This window comes from Equus caballus, chromosome 1 (genome assembly GCF_041296265.1).
Source record: "Equus caballus isolate H_3958 breed thoroughbred chromosome 1, TB-T2T, whole genome shotgun sequence".
In the NCBI taxonomy this organism is placed as follows: domain Eukaryota; kingdom Metazoa; phylum Chordata; class Mammalia; order Perissodactyla; family Equidae; genus Equus; species Equus caballus.
Genome location: NC_091684.1, coordinates 121,319,646 through 121,343,010, shown reverse-complemented (window position 1 = coordinate 121,343,010; position 23,365 = coordinate 121,319,646). Strand labels below are relative to the sequence as shown.

General features: G+C 36.9%; 1 protein-coding gene and 1 long non-coding RNA gene across 2 annotated transcripts; one reads left to right on the top strand and one right to left on the bottom strand.

The window, feature by feature from the left end:
• Window positions 1–803: 803 nt before the first annotated feature.
• On the top strand, window positions 804–8,988 carry LOC138924306 (uncharacterized). The gene is made up of 3 exons (XR_011439273.1): window positions 804–988; window positions 2,817–2,873; window positions 3,663–8,988. It is a non-coding gene; the product is annotated as an uncharacterized lncRNA (long non-coding RNA).
• A 9,616-nt stretch (window positions 8,989–18,604) lies between these two features.
• MKRN3 (makorin ring finger protein 3) lies at window positions 18,605–21,877 on the bottom strand. Its single transcript, XM_001493001.5, has one exon. It carries the CDS (start codon window positions 20,783–20,785, stop codon window positions 19,295–19,297), a length of 1,491 nt encoding a protein of 496 aa, XP_001493051.2. The 5' UTR covers window positions 20,786–21,877; the 3' UTR covers window positions 18,605–19,294.
• Window positions 21,878–23,365: the final 1,488 nt, after the last annotated feature.

Below are 23,365 nucleotides of genomic sequence, written 5' to 3'. Positions count from 1 at the left end.
ATGCCTATATATATATATGTATTACATTGTTGATACGGCGTTTTTCTACCTCTGGATGATATAATCAAAATTAATTTCTAAAGAGCTCTAATTGATTAGCTTAAGTGAGCACTTATATAAATCAATTTTAAATATCATAGAAACTAACCCAAACATTTCACAAGTTAAACTTATATGAAACAATCTTTGGTGTTAAAAGTTTGCTTAAGTTTATTGGTTTAACCAAAGTAGGCACGTCTTCAGAGTCATTATTTTGGATATAATGCAAACATGCAGCTTTTTTTCTACCTGTGTTATTAGTCAAAAAAGCTCATGTTATCTCTGTTACAAAATGTGTCAGCAAGAAAAAAATTAGCAAGATAATGGCTAACTGCCTTATTGTCTCATGAAATTCTTATGATTAATATAATTATGATTGTTAAGAACAAATGAATTATATATGTGTACGTGAAATAAGAATTTCAGGTGCAATAATTATGTTTTATGGTATATGTACTTAAAAATAGCTTCCCCAAATATCTTTGGTAATTTGAAACTTTATAGATTTCCTAAGTTAAATTAAATAATGGGAAATTCATTGAATATCGAGATCGTTTCCTAAAAGATAAAATAGGAAAGCACTAATTATTGAACAGAGGTTTATCTACTTTTGGCTTCTTTAGGGCCTGGGCCTTGCTTGCTCAGCAAAAGCCAACAAGCCCATTGCAACATATGTCCTTCTGGCTCTGTTCTGGGCAGGGTGCTCAGCTTCTGGGATGTGTACCAGTTCAGGGCCTGGCCAGCCCAGATCTTTCATTACCCTCACTTAAAGAACATTGCATCTTAAAGGGACACAGAGCCCCTTCATGTAAGCTACTGTTCCTACGGATGCTGGGCGTACCAGGGACAGCCCCTAGGCAAGCAAATGGCCTTTGTGTCCTCTGCCTATATAAGAATATATAGTGGACAGTGCATGTTGCTGTACAGCTGGCCACCATTGGGCCTGCCTGTAAGTAACTCCCAATAAACCTATATGACTCGTTTCCCAGCTCAAGGGCTTTTCTTTTGTCTCTCTGCAACCTATGCCACGCTGCTCACCCAGCTGAGTGTGTGTAGGGGCAGCTTCTTACTGCAGAGAAACTAAAGATAAATTTGAGGGTGTTTATAAATATGTCTTGTGCCACGTTGAAAGATTACATTATAAAAAAAGATATGTTTCCAGAAATTATAAAATGGATTCATAAATTTGCCAATCTAAACAATATGGGTATAATATACAGTTGATAATTGGTTACTTCTTAGCTTTCACTAGAAATTAAGGTTTCTAAGGTTTAAGGATTCTATTTAGTAAATATAATGAAAGCTACTAAAATAATAAGGAAAAATCTCTGTATGCAAAGAAAATAAGATGTATGTTTTTGACAAGAAAATGTATGAGAGATAGAGATGTATTTTTATTGAAAGAAAAGTAATTTTGTTTCAAATAAAGCTGGTTATTTCTGAATAAAAAAAGAGAAAAATGGACAAACTAAAATGGGCATAGAAAGTTACAGAGGGGTTATGGAAAAGGAATATTTGGAAAGGAATATTATATCTGGTCAGGGCTGACTAAGATTGGAATAAATTTAGTTAAGTGAATCAGTTTTAATATCAAAAGGAAGCTGGTACAAAACTAAAATTTGGTTTTCTGTCTCATGTAAAATGACAAATCAAATAGAAAGTGAAAAAAAAGAGAGAACTATCTTACCTTGTGTGGTCAAGTTAGATAAAATTAAATTGTCATTTTAAGAGTTTTAAAGTTAAACCCTATAAAATTAAGCTTTAATATCAATACTGTACCTATATAAGATTTGAACTTGATTTTCTTTTCCTTTTGAGTCGTCTGCCTAGAAGATGAAGATTCTGTGTTTTTTCAAAATAATTTCTTGTGTTTCCTGTCTTTATCAGGCCCTTGAGTACTTAGGAAAATGGTCGTTTTAATATTAAAAGAGTTATTTTGCTAACAGCCAAGTGACCTTCTATATTTGCCTTTATCTTTTTTTTATTATCACTTGGTTAAATGAATAACTAAGTATTGCTTCAGAGTGACCTATGATCCTATTTGATCTGTGTTTTAAAATATTTTCAATATTTTTAAAAAACTTCCCCAAATCAAATTCTAAATGAAGTTTTTTGACCTCAACTAATTGAAATTTTTCAGAGAGCCCATAGGACATCTCAAAGAATATATTCTCTCTCATTATATATATATATAGAAGATATTACACTAATTAGGATTACCTAACATGTTAAATTACATTGGGAGCATTGTCAAATAAGAAGTGACATTAAGTCTTCTCTATGCCGTGTCTGTATATGTTATGATTTCCAGCAATTACCTGAAATTCCTAACATTTTGATACATCCTAGTATAACATTATTAATCATAATTCTGGTTATCTTAAAGTGTATGTCACATGAATGAACAAATTTCTTTTCCAATTGCATTATAATGAGTTATTTTTAAGGTTTTTTTTTTTTTCATTTATAGTTACTTTGATGCTTTTGCAAAAATGCTTGATAGAAAGAAACCTCATAAAACTGGACTGCTGTCTCTACCATTAAAATTTAGGCTCACACTAAGTGGAATGAATCTGAGTGCATAGAAATGCCCTGGCTGATTTTCACACAAAGACAGCAGCAACAGAATACATAAAGACTATGGCACATGTGAAAGAAGTCCATTCGGCTTCTGCTGAAAATCTTTTGTTCTTCTAGATTTAAGAAAACTTTTTTTTCTTTTCTCTTAAACTATCTATATTTTACAGCAATTTAGTGAATTGTGTCTTTCTTCACAGAATTGAAACAGTTACTTTTTCTCTCTACCTCATCCCTCCAGAATTCAGAAACTCTCAGTGAGTATTCTTATTTTCATGGCAATATATTTATTTGCATAAGTTCAATAAGAATCTGTTCTCCTTCTAATGGGACACAATTGGAAACATCGGTTGTATTACCAATGCTTCGACTGGAACATCATGCTTAAGAGTGGCATGCATAAACTTAGATATGATCAAACATCTTTAGGGAGCTAAGGTTGACTTCATAAAGCCAGTAAAGCTTCTTGGAAAAACAGCCTCATATCTTACATTCAGGGTTCCTGACAGCCTAATCAAGTGAGTAAATACAGTAATTTTTTGACAGGTGCAAGAAACTCAAGATATATTGGGAGCCTCAATAAGAGAGGAACTCACCCAAATCTACATGTATTGCAGGCAGAATCAAATGGCAAATGTTTGGTTTGGCTTTTTAGCCTTGAGAGGCTATTAAAAGTTCAATCTGGAAATTCCTTATAAACTGTTCAAGCAAAGTAAATTTAAAAGAGCCTATTTCATCAATTTCTATTCTTGCCGTACTTATGTAAATAACTAAGCCAAGTTTATTGAAACTAGACTTATTTTGCAAACATATTAGTCTTAATTTACCCATCTTTGGCAAAAATGAGTTTAATTTGAGAGGGAAAAAGTATATTTCAATAAAAACTTTAATATACACTTATGGATATTAGATTTTAGTGCTATTAATTTTTCTTGAAGTTTTGTTATTTACCTAAAAACTGGACTAGATCTTAAATTCTTCTTGTTTCCTCCAATATTTGGCTGCAGCTCTCAAAACTAATGCTTGCAATCTTTCTTTCACTTTAGACTCAGAATCGTTGAGAACTAAAGTTACCCTTTTCCCTGAAGCTCTACAAACTGAAGCTGAACAACTTCATATAAATTTGAGAGATCACCACAATAGCTCATGTATAGACAATCTTCATGCCAGTTGCTGTGTAAGCCACTCAGAAAGTTTACCTGGACACCTGATGACATCAGAGACATTTTAAACTGCAAAAGATGCTTTGATCATGACACCAGAAATATTTTTGACTGGCTGCACCCTAGGCGCAGAAACTGGTTTATAACTTACTCCAAAGATTAACCTTTGTATTTCTCTGTTTCCACAGAGATGTATCTTATTAAATATCTGATTGTTCGCACCATGGACCTAATTTTGTTATCCTACCTGCATCAGCACCTCCTAAAATGAGACACAACTGTTAAATTGAACTGACTTATGTAAGGAAGTAATGGAACAAGTTACCAGCTCAACTTTTAATATGTGAAACTTCTAGGGAACTTTCAGAGGTGGGAACTGTTGCTGCCTAGGGCAGGTTGCCCCCAAATACCCGACAATGGCATATTGATTATTTTGAATTAAATTTACTTGAGAAGCAGCCAGTGCAGAAACAGCATTTCCTCTCCTCTCCCTGTTTTCCCCGATGGCAGAACATAAATCTCCCCTGTGAAAGATAACTTCCTTCCACCAGGAGATAGAAGCATCCTTAAATCCAGAGCCAGGGAATTCAGGGTTTATAAATCTGTGCAAACAAACCTTGCTACTTTTACTAATTTACCACCTCAAGGATGAACTCCACTTAAATTTCTCACTAATTATGTACCCCAAATGTAAGTTTCTCTGTCCTATCAATTCCTCACAAATGTAGTGTTTCTTTGTGTAAAAAGATATAAAGGTAGCCTGCTTTGTTCATCTCAGAGTATAATTTTATGGTATCCAATATGTAAATATTAAATTAATTTTGTCCTGTTAATCGAGTCATATGTCAATTATATTAGTTTAGCCAAAAGAACTCAAGAAGGGTGGAAGGCTGAATTCCCTCCCTTCCCAACTGTATACATATATACATATGTATATACACATGTGCACACACATTCACACTTATATATAAAATACATATATTAGTAAAAGAAAATATGACAGCTACAGTGATGAGGAATGTAGCTGAGGGGAAAATCTGCAAACTGTCTAGGCCCTGCCTAAATGTTTCTTCTTTAAAAGATCTTCCCTAATGCCTTAGCCTGATACACTGTCCTCATTTTTTGTAGTACTTGTTTTTATTATTACAGTCTCAGAGAACATTACAACTGGCCTGATTCTCTAGTTGTTTGGCTAACTGAGGGGAAATTTTATTAAGAATATGAGTTTCTCAAAGGCAGGGTTATTGCTAAGATCTCATTATCTGCCATCACCATGTATCATAGCACAGGTGGAATATTCTAGACCTTCTGGTTTGTTGGACAGGTCATGAGAATACATATGGAATACTTCCAACTACAGGGAGTTTAATTGACCTTAGGGCCCCAACTGCTGTGCTGTGAAATCCATTACTGAATTTATGTCAAAGCAATGCTTCCCATGGGCTACTCCCAGCTAATTCCTGAAGGTGACTATGCCTATTTCTAAGGGTTATGGGACTCCAGTGATGGTGGACTGTGGTTTAAGGACTTAAGGATGGCCCTGATGAGCCTCCACTAGACTGCACAGCAGTCCAGGATGCTTCCATCCTGCCTTCCCTCTCTCTCTCCTTCTGTTGCAGTCAGATATGGTCTGAAGTATCTCCTAGTCTTCCTGGACCTCTCCCCATTTTATCTCATGGGAATTTACCCAAATAAAATCTTTGCACATTTAATCCTGTCTTGGTGCCTGATTCTCACAGCACCCAAACTACTACCCCTTGTTAACCATTGGGTGACATCATTTTGGAAAATATAATGTTGGAAGAAATAAGAAAAGCTATAGTTAGGGAGGCTGAATCATTAGCACAGGAAACAAACAAGCATAGCAAGGAGATTGTTGTTTTCCAAATCTGAGGAACTAGACAGAGTTCAGGCAGTGAAACAATTGGCCTCTTGTTTAGAGGCTGTTAAGATGGAAAGATAAGATCCAGAGAGCCCTGCAGTCTTTTATTCCCACCAAATCAGGGATGCCCAGTCCTTACCTATGTGAGTGGCCCATCTGCAATGAAAGGATGTGTACTTTTCTCCAAGCATCTTTTTGTAGGAGACCCTCCCACCCTACACATACACATACTCAGTCCACATCAAAAGGGTAGGGTAGGCAGAATAGGAGGGGGCAATCAACTCAAGTGTTCTAGAAATGTAAAATCCAGGTTCAAATCCTGTCCCCATACCTTTCTGGATGTGGGCCTAACCATGGGTAAGTTGCTTAACCTCTCCTTCATTATATGATCTGGATAATGGTAAGAATAACAGTACACTACTCTGAGTGTTGTTTTGAGAATTAGGTCATCCTTATAGACTCATTTTCACATTGCCTACTACCTGGTAAAAACTTATTCAATGGTATCTATTTTTATCAGAAAGACGGGTCATGCAAAGGCTTCTAGGTCAGGGCTTTTGGTCAGTGATCTTTCTTTTTTTCTGCTATCTCGGCCACAGAAGTGAACTTTTCCATTTGATGATTGTAGGATTCTAAACATGACAATTAAGTCTATAGTGTTCACTGCGTTATTTAAATCCTTGTTGTTAGTGTTGTCTACTCCATTCTGACTCCTAGTGAACCTGTGTTCATCAGAGCAGAACCCTGCTCAATCTTTGTTGTACCATCCTCTCATCTTCTGTCACTATATCAGACAATGTTCCACTGCTATTCATAGGAATTTTGTGGCCAATTTTTTAGGAAATTGGTGGCCGGGTGCTTCTTCCTAGTCTAAGTCTGGAAACTCTGCTGAAACTTGTCCACGATGAGTGACCCTGCTGTTATTTGAAATATTGGTGGCAAAGCTTTCAGCATCATAGCAACACAAAGCCACCACAGTATGACAACCAATAGATTGGTGGCGTGGTTCCCTTACTTGGAAACAAACTCAAGCCATGGCAGTGAAGCATCAGATTTTAACCAGTAGACCATCATATTTAAATCTAGTCTTTCAATATTGCTTTTTAAATAAGTGACTGCATAAGGCATGTTAAAAATATTCACCAATCTTATGTGTTCTTGGATTTCCCCTATTAGTTCTATCATTTTGTCTTTGTATTTTCTGAGGCTATGTAATTACAGGAATACAAATTTAAAATGCTTTTAATGTATTGATGCATTGAACATTTCTTATTTTCTCTCCTAACACCTTTGCCTTAAAATTAACTTTATCCAATATAAATAAATCTAGAAAATGTTTCTTTTGAATTACTTATGTTTAGTTTCCAATATTACTGTTTACATTCTATTTTTCTTGCCGTTCTATGTCAATTTCCCCTTCTTTCTTACTTCCTACAAATATATTATTTTTCAGTCTCCTTTTCCCGCGTTTTAGTTACTATTTCAATAATTTTTCAAAAAAAATTCTTTAGAGAGAGCTCAGGAGAATTTAGAATATTAAGTATAAAGACCTGTACATCTGAGTCACAGGCTGAATTATTACAGGACAATAGCAGAGTACCAAGCTTTATCAGCAAACTCATATCTACAGCTATGGGATCCCTGAGAGTCATCTATGTTGCCATAGTGACTAGCAGCACTGAGTCATTGCTAGGTCCTTACATTAGAGTAGCTTTTAGCTGAAACTGCTTAAAATTTTTTCTCAATAATCAGTCACATCTAATCAATCACATCGTTGCATCTTTTCTTCACGCAACCCACACTCATAAAGGAACCAATGTACTAACGATTGACATTCAGTTTTCAGCTCTGTATTTATTTTACATACATACATGTATATGTATACATAGCCTCCTGTGTGTATATTTACTTAATTATATATATTTTACACACATGTATTTGTATGCATAGATAGCTCTATACATACATGCATATATATATTTAAAATTACACATATTCTTTCACAAATGATTTTTCAGGAGAATTTTAGGCACATATAAGCAAAGTCACCAAACATAATTATATATATAAGCAAAGACATTATATATAATCATCACTGCCTTTATATACAAGTAATATAATTCCGTAAAGTTCTACACATTTAATGCCTACTTACCACTATGTTTCCAGGTCAGCGCATGCAGATTTGCTCATGCTTTTTTGTTTGTTTACTATTTAAATGTGACTTCATAATATTCCACTGTATGTCTCTGCCATTATTTAACCATTGCCTGCTGCTGGAATTTTTAGTCATTTCCAATTTTTATTGTTATAACAAAGGCTGCATTTACCATCCTTGTACTCGAATGATCTTATATGTGTAGAATATACCTGTAAATCACATTTAAACAAATAGAATGGCTGGTCAAGTAGGTTATATATGTGAATCTATGATTTGATTGACATTATCTTATTTTCCTCTATGGAACGTGTACCAATTACACTCCTACAAGCAATATATGAGGGTGCATTTTTTTCCCCAGCTGTCACTAGAGTGTGCTTTCAAATGTTTGGCTATTTGACAAATTGAAAGGAGAAAAATGAAACTCCATGCAGTTTTAATAAGCGTTGATAGTAGTGATGGTTAACTTTTCCTATCTTTAAAACTATTGGCATTTAATTTTCTGTGCAATATCTATTCATACTTTTTGTTAAGTTGGTCTTTTGTTTTATTGGATCACTTTATGAATTATTGAAATAAGTTCTTGACTTGTTTTATGAATTCTACTTTTTAATTGTAGTTTGATACTTTCTTCTGATCTTTCTCATGTCAAATTTGTCAGTTTCATTTTAAGGGGGTCAAATTTGTAAGGTAGTGCAGTGGCTGAGAGGATGGGCCCCGGAGTCAGATGTCATCAATTTTGTGGCCATGAGCACATCTCTTAAGCACTCTGAGCCTCAGTTCTCTCAGCTGCTACAAGGGGATAAAAATAATACTTACTGCTTTGGATCGTTGGAAGAATTAAATGAGATAATATTTCTTAGAACAAAACCTGGAACATAGTATGCTCCATACAGCTGCTACAGTTGTAGTCAAAAGTTCCTTTAAGACTTCTGTTAATCGTGTCATAGAAACATGTTTGATCACAAGACTTTAAAAGACAAAACTGTCCTATGTTATTTCTGTACATGTTTTATTTCATATTTAGATTTCAAATTTTTATGTAAGTGGAAATCATACCAGTGTGATGTATGATATACTGATGCCATGCATTAGTTTTCAAGATGACTCCTAAGTTTACCTACAACTTTTATTGAATAAACTAAGTTATTTTGTTATAATCCTTATCATAAGCTCAATTCCCATAAGTATTTGTGTCCATTTCTGTAACTATTTAATATATTTTTTAATCCCTCAATTCAAGTGTGAATACCTCATTCTTCATAATGCACGCACATGATATCACATTTTAAGATTTGATAGGGATTAAAGACTGGTTATTTTTCTGCCAGAAACAAAAGGGAGAATAAAGGAAGGCAGGAAATAAGTCAATGCATGATGCTTGAAGGAATAAAACATTTTAATGTCAAAGGTAGAAGTATATATTACAATTTTAATTATTAACAAACGTTCAATTTCTACTGGCATTTTTTCTTTGTATGAACTTCCACGATAATTTTATTTATTTATTTTAGCTATTCACAATCTGTTTGTATTTGTCTTGTCTGTTGTGCTGCTATAACAGAACGACAAACATTTATTTCTCCCAGTTTGGGAGGCTGGAAGTCTGAGATCGGAGGTGTTAGCATGACCGGGTCCTTGAGGCCCCTCCTCCTGGTCTGCAGATGGCCTTCATCCATCGGTGCCCTTCTTTGGCAAAGACAGAGAGATCATCTCTCAAAGTTTTTCTTACAAGAACCTTAACCTCATTCGTGAGGGCTTGACCCTCATGGCTTTCCCGAGGCTCCACCTTCAAATACCATCACCCTGCAGATTAGGGCTTCAATATATGAATTTGCAGGGACACAAACATTCAGTACATAGCATTCCACTCCTGGCCCTCAAAATTCTCACATGCAAAATACATTCATTCTATCCAACAGCCCTGAAAGTATTAATTCATCCCATCCTCAACTGTAATGTCTGAATTCCAAAATTTTATATAAATATCATCTAAATCAAATATGTATAAAACTTGAGACACTATTCATTCTGAGGCAAAATTACTCTCCAACTGTGAACCTGTGAAACCAAACAAATCATATGCTTCCAAAATACAGCGGTGGGACAGGCAAAGGATAGACCTTGCAAAAGGGAGAAATAGGAAAGAAGGAAGGTGTGACAGGTCCCAAGCAAGTCCAAAACCTAGCAAGGCAAACTGCATCTATCTTAAATTTAAGGAATACTCATCTTTGGCTCTATGTTGTACATTCTGGACCCACTGGGGCAGTGATCCTCTCCCCACAGCTCTGCCAGGTGGGGTCAAACCCTCAGGGCCCCACCAGATGGGAGTCATCCCCTCAACGTTCCAGACAGACCCATCCCCACAGCTTAGGGCAGATGTTGTATAGCCTGTTGAAACCAAGGTAATGACACCTCCTCTTGAAACTAAGGAGGCGGCCCTGATGATCTCTGAATTGCCTTTGTGGTCATTCTCCCTTGTCTTGAAAAATTGAGCATTTACAGAGCCAAATAGCTCTTACGGTTCTATCCTGTAAAATCCAAGAATTCCGACAGTCTTCCTTCATTCTATCTCATCTCTGTTCCCTTAAGTTCAAACTGGCAGTGTTCCTGCTGGGATGGCTGATTAGGTCCGTGGTTCACACTCACACTAATCTCCTTATCAACTGGTTGGTCTGATACATCTTTAGTTTTCTCTTTGGAACACATTTCCTTATTTTTTGTAATGTGGACAGGCTAAAAGTTTTCCAAATCTTTATATTCTGATTCCTTTTTCCTTATCAATTCTGTCTTTATTTGTCTCTTCTCACATTTTACTATAAACAATCAGAAGCAGCCAAGCATCTCCTTCAACACTTTTGCTTACAAATATCCTCAGCTAAATATCCATTTCATCACTCATAAGTTTTACTTTCCACAAAATACTACTAACATGAATACAATTCAGCAAAGTTATTTGCAAGTTTATAACAAGGATCCTATTTTCTCCATTGTCCAATAACATATTCCTTATTTCTGAGACCTCGTCAGAATGGCCACTACCATCCTTATCCCCACCAACATTCTGAAGATGATTTTTTATATATTATCTAAGAAGATAGAAGCTTCCCTTATAGCCATCCTCTTTCTTTTCTGACTTCTCACTAGAGTTATCCTTAAAAGTTTCTTCATAGGGCCAGCCCTGGTGCCCTAGTGGTTAAGTTTGGCACACACTGCTTTCGCGGCCATTGGCCAGTTCCCAGGAGTTGACCTACACCACTTGTCCATCAGTGTCCATGTTGTAGCAGTGGCTCACATACAAAAAGAGGAAGCTTGGCAACAGATGTTAGTACAGGGCGAATCTTCCTCAGCAAAAAAGAAAAAAAGTTTCTTCACAGCAAGTTCAATTATTTTAGCACACACCTAAAAACTCTCCTAGCCTGTACCTATTACGAGTTCCAAGCCACTCCCACATTTTTAGGCATTTGTTAGAGCAGCACTCTACTTCTTGGTACCAATTTCTATCTTATTCAGTTCAAGCTACTATGGTAGAATACCGCAGACTGGTGGCTTAAATAACACATTTATTTCCCACAGTTCTGGAGGCTGGCAGTCCAAGATCAGGGGTCAGGTTCTTGCTGAGGGCCCTCTTCCTGGTTTGCAGATGACCACCTTCTATCTGTATCCTCATATTTCGATGAGAAAGATCATCTCTCTTGTGTCTCTTCTTAAAAAAGGCACTAATCCCACTCATAAGGGATTAGTGGGACCTCAAGACCAAATTACCTCCAAAAGGGCCCACTTCAAAATACCATCACATTGGGCATTAGGGATTAAACATAAGAATTTCTGAGGACACAAACATTTAGTCCATAGCAGTACTTTATTAGCATTTTATCAAGGCCATTAATAAAGAATTGACAGTTTAAAGATGTTGAGTTTCCCGAACAAATTCCCACATATTGTTTTTTACAAGTATGAGTGCATGTGTTTGGCTATATGGCCTATATCCTCTCTGACACCATGCTGACTCCACAAAGTATCTTGAGTGAAAATTTTAGTTTTCTAAGACTTTCTGCCTCATTGGCAACTTTTCCATGAGAAAAGTCCTATCAGTTCAGGAAGATGAAAAAATTCTGGAGATGGGTGGTAGTGATGGTTGTACAACAATGCAAATGTACCTAATGCCACTCAACTGTACACTTAAAAATGGCTAAAATGGTAAATTTTTCAACATGTATATTTCACTATGACAAAAATGTAAAAAGTAAAAAAAAATCCATGTCATACATTTTCATTTCTTCAAGTATTCTTTAAGGAAACTTGGTGTGTTTAAATGTTTCTTTTTGTAGTTTTTTAGATTTATTTTTAAGTTTACTCTTATGCACTTTAAATAATTGATTCCATAAATAAGAGGTCTTCATTAAATTTTTATATAGTTATTTTTAATATATGAATGTTATTATATTTTCTTAGCTCTTTACTGATTTTTGTATTTGAAGTTTTCCAGACAGTTTTGAATTTTCAACATACAATATCATACCATCAATCAGAGAGATAAATTTACATCTTTCTTTCACATTTTTATGTCTTTTTTTATTTTTGAGGAAGATTAGCCCTGAGCTAACATTCACCATTGATCCTCCTCTTTTTTCTGAGGAAGACTGGCCATTAGCTAACATCCATGCCCATCTTCCTCTACTTTATATGTGAGATGCCTGCCACAGCGTGACTTCACAAGTGGTGCGTGGGTCCGCACCTGGGATCCTAACCAGAGAACCTCAGGCCGCCCAAGCACAACATGCGAACACAACGGCTGTGCCACTGGGCTAGCCCACATATATGTCTCATTTTTTATTTTGTATGCAACTGTATTTATTATCAAAATGTTAGCTGTCAACAAAGAGAGTGATCTACTTGATTTTTCCTGATAACAAGAGATGATCATATGATTACTTTCTTTTGACTTATTAAAAGGATAAAAATACACATTCTTATTCTGATTTTTACTATTTTTTTTTTTTTACTTTTTGGTGTCATTTTTCATAAATAAAGTTTATCAGTTGCATGTGTGTGTACTACCTTTGTTATACTTTTGTATCAATTATGTGTCACACAATGGAATATTATTCAGCAGTAAAAAAGCAGGGAATCCTGCCATTTGTGATAACTTGGATGATCCTTCAGGCATTATGCCAACTAAAATAAGTTACAGAGAAAGAGAAATACTGTATGAACTCATTCATATGTGTAATCTAAAATAAACAAACTCATAGAAACAGAGGGCAGAGGTTTCCAGGGGTTGGGGGTGGGGGGTGGGGGAAATGGATGAAGGTGGTCAAAGGGTTTAAACTTCCAGTGGTAAGATGAATGAGTTCTGGGAATGTAATGGGCGGCATGGTGACTTTAGTTAACAATACCGTATTGTATATTTGAAAGTCACTAAGAGAGTAGATTTAAAATTTCTCACCACACACACACACAAATGTAAGGATTAACTGATGGATATCTAAACTAAATGTGGTGATCATTTTGCAATATATACATAAATCATTACATTTTAAATTTAAACTTACAGAATGTTATATGTCAATTATATCTCAGTAAAGCAGGGAAAAAAAAGAAATAAATTAATGTAAGTGGCCCTTCTTTCCATCTCTAATTTCTGAATTGCGTAAAGTAGCACTGAAATTATCTGTTCTCTGAAGGTTTTATGAAAATCCCTATTTTTTAGATAAAAATGCATAATGTGAAATAATTTATTAATTATATGTTAAATGGTAGGTTACATTTTAAATATACTTTGTAGCCAATATTTGATGGATTATATATGCCCTGAAAATGACCAATTTCAGATTTTGCCATTAATTGACATCTGAATAACATTTTTTCTAATGTTTCTTTAATAGAATCTCTCTTTTTGATGACTTCCTCCTATTAGGGGGGTGTGGGTGATTGTTTATGTGCTTTTTCTTTCTATATTTTCCTCATTTCCTTAAATTATATAGTTATCTATTTTATAAATTGTTTTCAAAAAATAAAATCAGCTTTAATATTTAATCTTTTTATTATTTAATTTCTACTTTCACCCTATTTACTTTCTTTAGTTATACGTTTTGTTGATGTGTGCATTTAAAAAAAGTATAGACATGTATAAAATAAATATGTATACACATACATATATATAGATAATATTTATAACTTATGCATCTATATTACCTATAAAATAATCATATTGATCATGAATTTAGTGTTTTTTTGGATATATGAAGATGCTTGTATGATTATTTCTCTGGATATATTAAGATAAAATATTTTCTCTTGTTCTATTATCCTTTTTTTCCTGGAATATAACATAGTCCTTCCTGATGTCTTATTCTTCTACTACAGTGTTATGTTTTGTTTGTTAACATTTCATTTGCAATTTTTGGAATCAATACTCATAAATAAGATTGAGATATAGTTATCTTTGTAGTGTACTGTATTGGTAACATTTTGATACCAATGTTATGTGTCATTCATAAGGGCCCCTCTTCTGTTCTCTCAAATGGTTTATACAGCATTGTAATATAGTTAAGGTTTTAGTAAATTACTAGGTAAATATCTTTTCTTGCTCTTCTCTTTTTTTGGGACAGCAGAGTAAGTACATTCATGACAACTTTAATTTTTCATCAGTAACTGGTTTGATTTACTTTGTCTTCTGGATCGATGTTTGGAAAATTATGTTTATTTTGTACATTTTAAATCTATTTCACTTTTCCAACTGCATTTGCCTCAGTATAACAAGGATTTTTCTCCCATTTCTCTAGTGTCCTTTTATCTTTGATTACTTCCTATTTATTGTTTCCTATTTTGTTTAATTGCACTTTCTTCTTTATTTTTGATTAACCGTTTATATGTTTATTTTTTCAAAGCAGCAGCGTTTATCTTTCAATTTTCTAATCCACTGATTTTTGCTTTAATCTTCCTTAATTCTATCTGCTGTGTGTGTGTTGTAGTTTCTTTAAAATTTACAGATTTTGTTACCTATTTAATTATGCAATTTGTCTTTCTAGACAATGTATATTAGTATTTAAAATTAGTTTTACTCTGAGCATAGATTTGGCCCTATCCTATAGATTATGGTAAGTATAATTTTCCATTAATCAAGAAATATTAATTTAGTCTTTGCCATAATGCTAGGTTATTTTCCAAACATCCCTTTTCCCATCTGTACCCCAACTCCACGTCACACCAAGGTTTTAGTTTAGCATCTGCTGTGGAAACAGTACCACATCTCTGAGATATTTTACAAAAGTGCAAAATGGAAGAGCACATGGGCATTGATTATGGAATGAGACTGTTTCCCTTTAACTCATTGAAATTAAGTAAATGGATTTAGTAACACGTAAGACAAAGTGGTTTCCACATCGTAGAGAGGACAGAGTAACAAGTAAACTTTTAGCGTATTGCTAAGTCTGTACATCCCTCAAATTTAGACACCAGGAGCTCAAGCAAATCAGACTTGCTTCACCCAGGCATTTTTCCTTTGGGTAGAATGATACCTTTTGTACTGACTCCCAGGCTAAGTCTTGAGTCCTTTAAGAAGGGGTCAGCACACACTGACTCATTCACAGAACAAACTTTTGTTTGCAAGTGTTCCTTTGTTCCTGACTACAACAGGGATAGCCCAGCTGTCCTCATGGGAAGGCCTCTGGAAGACTTTGTCCAGCCTTCATGGCTGTGACATCCCTGTTATTTGATTCTTTCTGAATGATCTGAGGTGGGAATAGGGAATCCCATTTTTTTTAAACATCATCTTATTTCTTATTTTCCTCATGTAGGCATCCAAATAATACATCTTTTTTGTTATTTACTATATTTTCAGCAATTGAATAGCACACTTTTAACTGGATGACTTTTGCTGAAAAAATTACTTGGTCTTTTTGAAATTATGAAAATAAAGGTAATGAGCTCCCTTCCTATGAAAGTAATCATAAAATAATAATGTTACCTAAACACAAGTTGCAAAGATTCCCAATGAATAAAAATTGGTGGAGTATTAATTCTGGGCCAGCTCTTCTCAGATCCACTAACACACACTAATCTCTTTTTTTATACATGCCACTTTAAAAATACCACCTGTGTTGCAAGCTATTTGTCCAGCTTAAATTTGATCCTCACAAGAACCCTACAAAATAGGTGGTGTTATACCCATTTCTCATATAAAGAAACTGAGGAGTAGAAAATTTAAGTGACTTGCTCCAGACTGCACAGGCTGGTAAAAGGCAGAGTTAGGATTCTAATCACCCTTTGTCTGTCGCCCAAACCATTTTATCTTCTCCTAAGCCTGGCCCTACTATAGCTCCTGAACTTCATGATGATGGTTTGGGTAAAGATATTATCTGAATAAAAATGAGAGGGGCCAGCCCGGTGGTTCAGTGATTAAGTGTGCACGTTCTGTTTTGGCGGCCCAGGGTTCACCTCGGATCCTGGGTGTGGACATGGCACCACTTGGCAAAAAGCCATGCTGTGGTAGGCATCCCACGTATAAAGTGGAGGAAGATGGGCACGGATGTTAGCTCAGGGCCAGTCTTCCTCAGCAAAAAGAGGAGGATTGGCAGTAGTTAGCTCAGGGCTAATCTTACCCCCCCCCCAAAAAAAGTGATTATGTCACAATGTTAGTGTATATTAGGACATAGTTTTCAAAGTGTCCCATGCTTGGCTTAAAAACCCCTCCTTGACAGCTAAGCCACTACTCAGAGCTCTTTTCTTTTTTTTTTTCTTTTGAGGAAGATTAACCCTGAGCTAACATCTGCTGCCAATCCTCCTCTTTTTGCTGAGGAAGACTGGCCCTGAGCTCACATCTGTGCCTATATTCCTTTACTTTATAGTGGGATGCCTATCACAGCATGGCTTGCCAAGCGGTGCCGTGTCCACACCAGAGATCCGAACCAGCGAACCCCAGGCCACCAAAGCAGAAGGTGCCCAATTAACTGCTCCGCCACTGGATGGCCCCAGAGCTTATCTTCTGAGCCTTTGGTATCAGTACCGTCTTCTGGAGTGCCTCATCCGGTCCTGTTCTTTGGTTGGTTGGTCATCAAAGCCCTATTTCCCCTGCACGACTAGGGCAGCCTTGGAGGTGGGAGAATGTTTGTATTTCATTTTGAATCACTCACCCTACATGCCAGTAATACCCAGCCATCTATGGGCTCCAATTGGTGAATTCTTTGAATAAGAGAAAGCAAGAGGGAAGGAATATGGTAAAGAATCTAGTGAAACAGGCTGAGATAGTTACCCATAGAATCAGGAATCATATCAGAAGGTAGGGAGTGTAAAATATAGATGGCATATCCTTAGCAGTGGGCTAAGAAATACTGAGTCTGGCACAGCTAAAGCCCCAAGCCTCCCACATTTAGTAGGAGCTTATTTGTGCCCATTTTTTCCCACTTAGCTGAACCTAAAGATTTCACATGTGCTTCCAGTAGCTATATTCAGCTGGTCCACCCACTCCTGGTCACATATGTGGGTGAAGAGGCAGCATAGTGCCTGTGCTCTGGAAATACACTACCTGAGTTCCATTCACTCTTCCACTAGTTTATACATATGGGTCATAGCTACATGGGCAGGTAATTTAATCTCTCTACCTTATTTACCTCATTGGGATAATGAGAAAAATCATACCACATACCTCATAAGGTGGTTCTGAGAATTAAATTGGTGCTTTGGAGAGTGCTTAGTAAATGGTCTAAAACCTGTGAATGTGCCCTGTCTTTGTTGGATAGTCAGGCCAGTCTGAATTTCCCGGGACTCCGGCCCCCCACAATATTTTCAGCTATCTTAGCCAAGAGCATTCTGCAGTTGATGCATACAGCATTTTATACTGATCAATAAGGTAGAATGTTAAAATTTTGCTGTTCAACATACAGTCTTTCTTTCTTTGCTTCTTCAGTTACTGAAAAGATGTATTAAAATTGTCCACTAAGATTTTCTATTTTTCTACTCTCAATTCTGTGTGTATCTGATGCTATGTTATTAAATGAACACAAAATTGGAATAGTTTTCTTCCCAGTAAATTATAGTTTGTTTATATACCATCCTTATTTATGTTCAGTAATGTGTTTTTCTTTAATATGAACTTTGCCTATGACAAAAGGTCAAAGCACCTGTTTGATTTTTTCATCGTCTTATTTTTAATGTTTCTGTATTCTTATATTGTACATGTGTATGTTAAAGAGCATACAGTTTCATTTTAATTTTAATCAGGTCTGATAATGTTTAGCTTTTAGTTTTTAAACACTTTTCATTTAATTATGGTGTATTTGTGTTATAAACTTTACATATTACTATGATATTTAGTTTTATTCCTTTCTATATTCCACTTTAAATTTTTCCATTGTTGCATTCAGACTGGTTTCAATATTTTTATTATTTCGTTTTCTCTTTTATAATCTTGTCATTTATACATTGAAATTTTTGTCAAAATCCTTTGTTTGGAATGTCTATAGATAATAAAAAATATTGGATACAAAGAACTGTGTGTCTGAGTCCAGGATTGTACTGTTATAAGAAATAATAAGATGGTGCTAAAATGCACAGGAACACACACTTCTGTATTTATAATAGCAGAGTGAGCTATTAATGCCATCATAGGAATTACCAATATCATACTTTGTAAGTCGTTTAAGATCTGTGTCTGCCACATTTGACCACAGCCACTTGAATAGCTGTTTTCATTAGATGCTAAACACTGAAGCCTGTGAAAGGGACAGAAAGATTATTCACACACCTCACACACACACAACAGTGAGTCCTACTAGCATCTGACCTTCAGCTTTCAGCTCTGTATTTACTTTATTACATAAACATTATATCATAGGATGGTGTATATCTTTTATATATATATTTTCAAATACATAACTTTTATACACGTTTATATGCATGTCTCTCTTTATATATATAATTCTTAAATATATGCTTCCAAATATAAATAATTTCACATCAAGCTAAACAGGATAAAAACATGTAAACATATGCACCTGGTTCTGGTCAAGCAAAACACAAAACCACAAGGTAACCACAAGTTAAAGAGTGCACTTTAAGGGGAATGAGGGAAGGAACAACATGTAAACAACAAGAGATGAGCAGCTGCACCACAAGGCCCCGCCAGGGTCCATTTCTTAAGGCTGTAGTAGCAAAAAGCTCCTTGTTCAGTTAAGACTTCTCCCTTCACCCTGTCACATTTATTCTTGAGGGACTTCAAAATGAGTGTGGAAATTCTGTAAACACTAGACTAGAACTGAGTCAATCCTGTTGAAAACAGAGATGACAAAATAAACCATAAACTGACAGTAATATTAATTTCACCAAACAATAACATTAAGGACTTTCTATTACTTTTTAACACAGTGAGACACCATAATCGTAGCAGGAAACAAATGAGGATGGGCAAGAAAACAGTGATGGATGCTCAATGGAAATGACTTCAACGGCTCCTGTAAGTGACAGATGTGTCTATAAACAGAAAACAGGCAATAGCGGATGACAGAGCCTCAGCACACTAGACCACATGCCACAGCATAATGCTACAGACTCAAATTTAAATATTTTTTCTAGCTCATAATGAAGCAAGTCCCACTGGTCCTCCAAGAAGGGGAGCTCATTGTCTCCCACTGAAAGAAAACACTTAAACAACAGATTGGCCAGCCGAAGCATGACAAGCTCTTTTTTACAGCGTTTAAAGGGCATGTTGCCCTCTCCCACCTGCACAGGCTCCTCTCCCAGGCCCTCAGGGTCTGCATGCTTGTAAAAGCAGTTCTCTCCAAATGGGCAAAAACCCCCACTTTGAGCAAAATACCTGCAGGTCTTGTTGCTCATTGCCTCCTTGTACTGCTGAATAAGTTTCTGCTTCTCTTCTTCTTCCTCCACCCAGAACTCACTGGGTATGACAAAGTTGGAGGTGACCCTGCACTGTGGGCAGGATTTGACCAGCCTGCTCCCAAAGTGTCTGGCACTCCTCCACCTGCGGATACACCTAAGACAGTAGGCATGGTTGCAGTTGGAGAGGATGCCAAAGCGGCGGTCACTGGGGTTGACTCTGTCATAGACAACCTCCATGCAGATGCCACACACTTTGTCCATACTGCGCTGCACAGCAAACGAGAGTTCCATATCCTTCTCATGTGCTTCAACACAGGCCCTTATGTGCTCTTCCCTCTGGACAGCATCCACCGGGTGTAAGACCTGCAGCCCACACATATCGCATATCTCTCCATGTTGATACATACAGCTCTCCCCACGAAAGCACCGCCCCATGGCAGCATCGCGGCAAAGCTGCTCCCCCACGCCCACAGCAATCTGCTCCCTCGCAGTCACTAGGCTCTGCAGATGAGCCTCGGGAACAGTAAAGGTGCTGCGGCCCCAGTAGGGTTGCCCGGGAACAAACTCAACGGCATCTGCCCAGCCTTCTGCACCTGCTCCTCCTGCAGCTTCCAGGCCTACATTGTATCTGGCCGCTTCAAAGAAACCCCTTTCAGCAGCTGAGCCAATCACAGGCAAGGAGCGTGAGGACGCAGCAGGGGGGGCTTCCGCTACTTCCTGAGGCAGGGTCTCAACGTGCGCAGCCGTACTGGCACCTCGGTCTGTAGAGGCCTGAGGCGATGAACTGCGGCTCTCCCTGGCCATCTGCCGGCCTGAGAGGTCGTGGGAGTAGCGACAGTTCTCCCCCTCCTTGCACATCCCATGCAGATAATACCTGCAGGTGATTTGCTTTGTCCAGCTGCCGGTGCTCCGGCTAGGCAGCCAGCTGGGCCCAGCCCCTCCCCCTGAGGCCTGGGCAGGCCTCCGACGTGACGTTCGGAGGAGGGCTGGGCTTGGAGCCACAGGCTGCCGGGAGGCCGGGCGCACGGGGACACTGGGCCCAGCTGCACCCTCCCCTGCTGCCACGGCACCCACAGGGGCCCTGGCTGCCCCAGAGGGTTCAGAGGGAGCTGCAGGCTCTTCCATGGCAGCTTCTTCTGCCCCAGATGGTACCGGAACTTCTCCGGTGGCTCTTCCTTTCAGGCATGAGGCCCGGAGAGCACTAGCTGCCCGGGGTTCATCTTTGGGAAGTGTGCATCAATTTTCCTTCCCGTTGCTGTCTGCTTCCTGTGACTATGTGTTCCTACTTCCTATTCTGGGCAGGCGCAGCGGACACTTCCTGTGGGGACAATATCAGTCCTCTACGGTGTCCGTACAGTGTGTACGTTCCGTACGGCTGCGATGGGTGTCTGACCGGAAGCCTTCTTTGTTCATATCGGGCGGGGATGCTCAGCCCCGCGTCTCCAGCCTCTGCCCTGCACCGCTGCACGCCGGCTGGTCCCTCTTCCCCATGTCCGCCGTCTCCGCTGGAGGACGTAATCACATTCTTTGAGGTTTTAATTTAATCTCTTCTAGTGTTCGTTCAAACACATTTTATTTGATTTCTTTTTCACATATGTCTATTTTGAAAAATGATAACCGTTGCCTCCACAAACCGTGATTAAAAATTCATCTTGTATTTTATACACGTGAATTTTATAAAGTATTTTTCTGTCAGTCTATTTTGTCTGTGTGGATCAAGTGGTTCGCGTTTTTTCTTTTTTTTGTCTCATGACTGTCACTTGTGGAAGCTTTTTCGTTTTGTTTTCTCGACAATGCGTGATTTTTTTCTGGTCTTTGTTTTCTGGAAATTCTTATGGGCTTACATTGGAAACCTTTTTCGTAAGCAAGGTTTTAGTGGGAACGCTTCTGATCTGAGGCAGCTTTAGCACCTTTCAGAGGTTTTAGTTTATTGTAATTTCTACCTCTCCCCTCCTGTGCAGAAGCCGCAGACTTTGTCCAGTCCTAATGCTGGCTTAATAAGCCACTGTCCCCTGTGTGACCCTGGCTTTTATTTTCTCTTGCTGGTTTAACTCATACTGGCCCTTTGTTTCCCTTTCTTTCTTTCTTTCTTTAATCCAGCGTCATACGGAATTGTGGCAGGCCAGCCTTTCATAACATATTCTATACAATTCTGTTCACAAATGGTGCTTTTTAATCTCTACGTGTGAGAGCTCTTTGTTTTGCAGATAGATGTTATTAGATTAGTAAAAAAAAAAAAAAATTATAGTCCTACTTTGCTAAGGGTACTAACCGTGAATGTATACTGAATTTTCTCATGTAGTTGTCTGCATTTTTTGAGAGATGATCATTTTTTTCTTTTATTCTCTTAATGTGATTATTTGCACTGATAGATTTCCAAAGATTTAACTTACCATTTTTTCCTAAGAATATATCTTTCTGTGTTATGCTGTATCATCATTTTATATGTTACTGAATTTTGTTTGCTAAAATGAGTTTCTTAGAGTGAATTTCATAGCCTAAATTTATATTTTAAAGTGGGAGAAGGTCTGAATGTAGCACAGAAATCAGATTGAAGCAAATAATAAAGGCAATAAATTATTAAAGAAAAACAAGCATGAAGTAAAGGGAATAAATCAAACAAAACCCTTTGAAATAATTTATGAAACTGATAAATTGTGGTGCAGTTTATCAAGAAAACATGAAGAAGGCTCAAATAATCAAGATCAGAAATTTAAAAAGTGGTATAACTACGCTAATAACAGACATTAAAAATCATGAGAGGATGCTGGTAAAAAGGCCATTAAATTTGAAAAATTATGTGAAATGGTCATATTTCTGGAAACATGTCTATTAATAAAAATGACAGGAGCAGAAATAGGAAACATAAATATTGATATGTTAGATAAATTAAATCTGTAATTAAAAATAATTCCCTAAATTAAAGCTTTGGAAGCTTTCCCTTTGAAATAAATAAAAAGGCAAAAAGATCTATATTTATTGTTGCAAGTCCTAGACAGTACAATGAGGCAAACAAAGAAATAAAAGAAGTTAGAATTGGAAAAGAACTATTAATGGAAGACGGCAGAAAATTGAGGATAATTTACTGATAAACCATTAGATTTCATAAGTGCATTTGGCAAGGACTTTGGAGAGGACTGCAATATACAAAATCAGTTTATATACATATATATATATGTATATATAATCAATGTCACTTAAACGTTTGAAATTCATAACATTTATAACATTAATAGTTAACTATGCTAGGAATTAAACTAATTAAACTTTTAAAAATTAAAATCATATTTACTTAGGAAGACGTATACAAATTGAGGAATACTGTGATCAAGCAGTGGGAGGCTCAAAATTTTCAAAAGGTTGTCTTTTCCTGGCTTGATAATCATTTGAGAATGTTGCTGCTTATCCACCAGGAATCTAGGATATCTTGGTGATTTTGAATTCTCCTCCATTTTATACTTATTGAGCTTTGCACTAAGGATGCCACTTTCTCCAGAGTCTGACTCAACTCTTATATACTGGGCTCTTCTCAGATTCACAAATATAAGAATCTTGAATATAAGACTATTATTTGTTTAATAGTAATGTTTTCCCAGCACTGTGTCTAAATTATGTTTGATCTAGTTTTTATAGAACAGCATTGTCCAATAGGATGTTCTATGATGATTTTATATTTGTGCTGTGCAGCACAGTAGCCACTAGTCC